Below are 4,366 nucleotides of genomic sequence, written 5' to 3' on the forward strand. Positions count from 1 at the left end.
GGGTCAATTCCAAATCACAGTGACCCCATGTGACCGAGCTGAACTGCCCCAAAGGGTATCTTTAGGGGGCAGATCACCAGGCCTTTCTTCCATGGAGCTGCTAGGTGGCTTTGAACCCCCAGTTTTCACCTAGCAGCTGAGTGTTTAATCCTTTAACTTTAATGCTGAAAAACAGGCAAGTCTAGCTACTCTCCTTGGCCCAGTGGGCCCTGCACACCCCCACCCAGCCCCCTCCCTCCCCTTCTCTCTCCTTTGATCACTTCGCACCAGCCACACGGCCTTCTTGCTGTTTCTCTAACTCACAGGCCCTTCCTGCCCCAGGACCTTTGCACGGGATGTCCCCTCTGCCTGAAACATTCTTCTGCCAGACTTTCCCAGCGTCCACTCCTCTCCTCTCCTCTCCCTCTATCTAGTTCAACCCCAGCACTGCCCACCTGGACCAGTACAGTCACCTCCAGCTGGTCCATGACCTCACCCCCCAGTCCATTCCTCTCGCCGCAGCCAGAGGGCCAGAGCACCTGAGTCAGGGTTATCCCTCCTCTGTACACAACACTCCAGGACTCCCACCTCCCTTGGGGTAAAAGCCCAGTCCTCCTGAGGCTCATTCCAGTTACACGGGCATCCTCACTGTTCCTCCAACTCACCAGACTTGGTCCTGTCTCAGGGCCTTTGCACAGGCAGTGCCCCCTGCCTGAAATGTCCAGCTAACCCTACCTCATGCTTCAGGCTCACCCTGGGCCAGGTGTCCTTGTGCAGTATGAACCTGCACCACCATACACTGAGACGCTGGTGGAATTTATAGGACATTGCATGCAGTTGGCACTCAATAAACGCTCACTTGGATGATGGTTTCTGTCTCGTACCTCCTGACACCCCTCTCTAGGTCCAGTTATTGTTTTGTTGTTGAAGGCTACCATCAATTTCAACTCATGTCGACCCCATGTGACAAAGTGGAACTGCTCAATAGGGCCTTCTAGGCTTACGGGTCACAGCAAATAATCAGAGAAGCTAGATTATAGGAAAAAGAATCAGGATTGGAGGAAGACTCATTAATAACTTGCGATATGCAGATGACACAACCTTGCTTGCCAAAAGTGAAGAGGACTTGAAACATTTACTGATGAAGATCAAAGACTTCCATATGGATTACAACTCAGTGTAAAAACATCCCAAGTTCTCACAACTCAGTGTAAAAACATCCCAAGTCCTCACAACTCATGATACACAAAAAAGATTGACATTATCAAGGATTTCATTTTACTTGGATCCACAATCTACACTCATGTTAACAGCAATCAAACCAAATGACATATTGTCGTAGCTGTTAAATGCCATCAAGTTGGTATCGACTTACAGCGATCCTGCATAGGGTTTCCAAGAAGTGGCTGGTGGGTTTGAACTGCCAACCTTGCAGCTCAAACTGACTTTGCAGTCCAGCACATTATCCTTAAGCGTCACACCAGGACTCCAAACAACATATTGCACTGGGCAAATCTGCTGCAAAAGACCTCTTTAAAGTGTTCAAAAGTAAAGACATCACTTTGAGGACTGAGCTGTACCTGACCAAAGCCATGACATTTTCAGTCACGTCGAGTACATGCAAAAGCTGGACAACGACTAAGGTGGACCCAAGAAGAATGAATGACTTTGGATTATGATGTTAGCAAAGAATATTAACTATACCCAAGAATGAACAAATCTGTCTTAGAAGAATTACAGCTAGAATGTTCCTTAGCAGTGGAGAAGGGGAGACTTTGACTCTCATACTTTGGACATGTTGTCTGAAGGGACCAGTCCTAGAGAAGGACAGCAAGACCCTCAATGAGATGGACTGACACAGTGGACACAACATAACAATGATTATGAGGACAGCGCTGAACCGAGCAGTGTTTTGTTCTACTGTGCATGAGATCATTACAAGACCAATTTGATGGAACTTAACAATGACAACAATCCTACGGCATCAGCTTGCCAAGTCTTCCTCCCTTGAATCCCTTGAGTGGGTTGAACCACCAACCTTTTGGTTTAGCAGCCAAACGGTTAACCCTTTAATAAATACCACCAGGGTTCCATTTCTGGGTCCAGAGCCACAGGATTTTCATCTTCCCCTCCCCCCATGAGGACACCAGGCAGGACTCACCCCGGGCAAGGTCTTCTGTTCGTGCAGAGCGGACTGAGCTTTGATGGCAGAGTCCCTGGCACAGTAGGTGAGGAAGGCACAGCCTAGAGGAAAAGAAATGGGAGTGTTACGAGGAGAGAACGCTGATGGGGGAGGTGGTGAGAAACGAGCAAAAGTAGGCACAAAATGATACCCAGTATGTGGTCTTCCTTCTGTGCAAAGTCTAGAACAGGCAACTTGGCACAGACAAAAAACAGGTTCGCAGTTGCTTGGGGAAAGGAGTCCTCGAGACCTTGACTTGACTCCTAACTGAAAGGTTATTACCACCAGGGCATCTCCGGTGACAGAGCAGAACTGCCCCATAGGGTTTCCGAGGCAGCTCTACTCCATCATATGGGGTCACTATGGGTCCGAATCCACTCCAACAGCAACGGGGCTGGGGAAGGGGAAAGAGAAAAATGCAATCCCACAGCCATCAACATGAATTCCAACTCATAGAGACCCTGGAAACCAGAGTCCAACTGCTCCATAGAGTTTCTTTATGGGAACAAATGACCTCATCTTTCTCTGGACTTTGCTGTTAGCAGCCCAACGCTTAACCCACTGCACCAGCAAGGCTCCTGGGGAAGAAAAGAAGGGCTAGTTACTATTGAAGAGGGCTGAGTGTCTGTTGGGGGTGAGGACTGAAAAACTTTAGGAAATGACAGTACATCAGCCAGGTGAATGTAATTAATATCATTGACTTGAATGATTAAAACGACAACGTTTTGTTATATCTATTTTCCCATAACAAAATTGAGATAGAAAAGACACCGAAACCACCTTCTCTCTCTCTCTCTTTTTTTTTTTTTGCTGGGACTAGGGAGTGGCAGCTGTTAATTAAATCCGTGGAGGATTCTAGAGAAGGATACGAAGAATGGGCGTTGGTGGGAAACCATCAATCCCAAGGAACCAGGCAGGCCCCTGGCATTAGGATGGAGAGCCGTGAATTTAACCTTGGGACCGGCGCTGCCCCTCTCCGGGCCTCAGTTTCCCTTGTCTGAGGAAGTGCTCAGAAATTGCCAAAGAACTGACCAGCCTTGGAGCGGAGGTGGGCAGAGCTAGAGGAGGCGCGCCGGTGGCCGCCCAACGAGAAAGACCAAAACCAAGAGGGGCTAGGGCGGGGCCAGCCTTGAGGGAGACCAGAGTGAGAGTGTGATTGGGCGGCTTCCTGGGGGTGGGTGCGGGGGGTGGAGGGGAATGACGGCGACAAGAGACACTGGGGGAACAGAAACAGAGAGAAACAAGTAGAGAAAAGAAGAGAAAGACCAATGGGATCAAAGTATTTTGAAGGCGTTTTGCCTGAGAAGGGGTCGGAGGCGGTTGTTGGGTGGTCACAGAGCTTGGCTCCCCTAACCTCAGCGGCTCTCCGGTCTTCTGTCTGTGAACCCTTAGGGATATCGATGGCTGTTCGGACTGAGCTATAGGACCCTGTGGCTCTGATGCTCGGCCTATGAAATAGACCCACCATGACCTGGGGTCCCCTGGAAAATATAATTCAGTGGGGTCTACTTCCACCCCAGGTGGGAGCTACTTAACGCTGCATCCTGCCTGGCTGCTTGCCTGTGGCTCCCACCAGCTGGTGATAAGAAAGGTTCCCTTCCAGGTCTGGAGCCCTGGGAGGGGGTGGGGACCAGACAGAGCTGAGGATGGTGTCTAGCATTTAAAAAACATCTGTAATTGGCATATATTACAAACATGCTCAAGGAACCCTGGTGGTGCAGTGATTAAGCACAGGCTGCTAACCCAAAGGTTTGGTGGTTCAAGCCTTGGAAAAAGATCTAGTGCTCCCATAACCAGGGAAACCCTATGGGACAATTCTCCTATGTCTTTTAGTGTCACTGAGCATCATAGTCAACTCAGTGTACAACAACAACAACACATACATGCCCCCCAAAGCAGTTCAGAACAGTAAGTTCATGATGCCACAAGCAATAATGAGGCATGTAACTGTCTCTCGGGTCCAGAAATAGAATATAACAGAACAGAAGACCCCTGGTCCCCCTCCCTCATTCAAAGGTAGCTGTGTTGTTGGTGATCTGTTGGCAACCACACCTTTGCTTTTCCTTGTGGTTTGTCATTATTTGTGCATCGCCAATCAATACAAGTGCTTCCTGTATCTGAACTTCTATAAATGAAACCCTAGCGCATGTACACTATTGATTGTGTCTGGTTTCTTTCACTCAACATATGCTCATCAGCAGGTGG

The 4,366-nt window shown here is 48.8% G+C and overlaps 1 protein-coding gene across 1 annotated transcript in view; it reads right to left on the minus strand.

Annotated features, from left to right (window-relative positions):
- CELF5 (CUGBP, Elav-like family member 5) overlaps nt 1-4,366 on the minus strand; it is a 69,992-nt gene that overhangs the window by 51,799 nt on the left and 13,827 nt on the right. Inside the window, exon 2 of the mRNA XM_006868955.1 lies at nt 2,141-2,223. Coding sequence (XP_006869017.1) covers nt 2,141-2,223 — 83 coding nt within the window. The remainder of the gene's footprint in view (nt 1-2,140; nt 2,224-4,366) is intronic.

This window comes from Chrysochloris asiatica, unplaced genomic scaffold (assembly GCF_000296735.1).
Source record: "Chrysochloris asiatica unplaced genomic scaffold, ChrAsi1.0 scaffold00125, whole genome shotgun sequence".
NCBI classification, from domain to species: Eukaryota; Metazoa; Chordata; class Mammalia; order Afrosoricida; family Chrysochloridae; genus Chrysochloris; species Chrysochloris asiatica.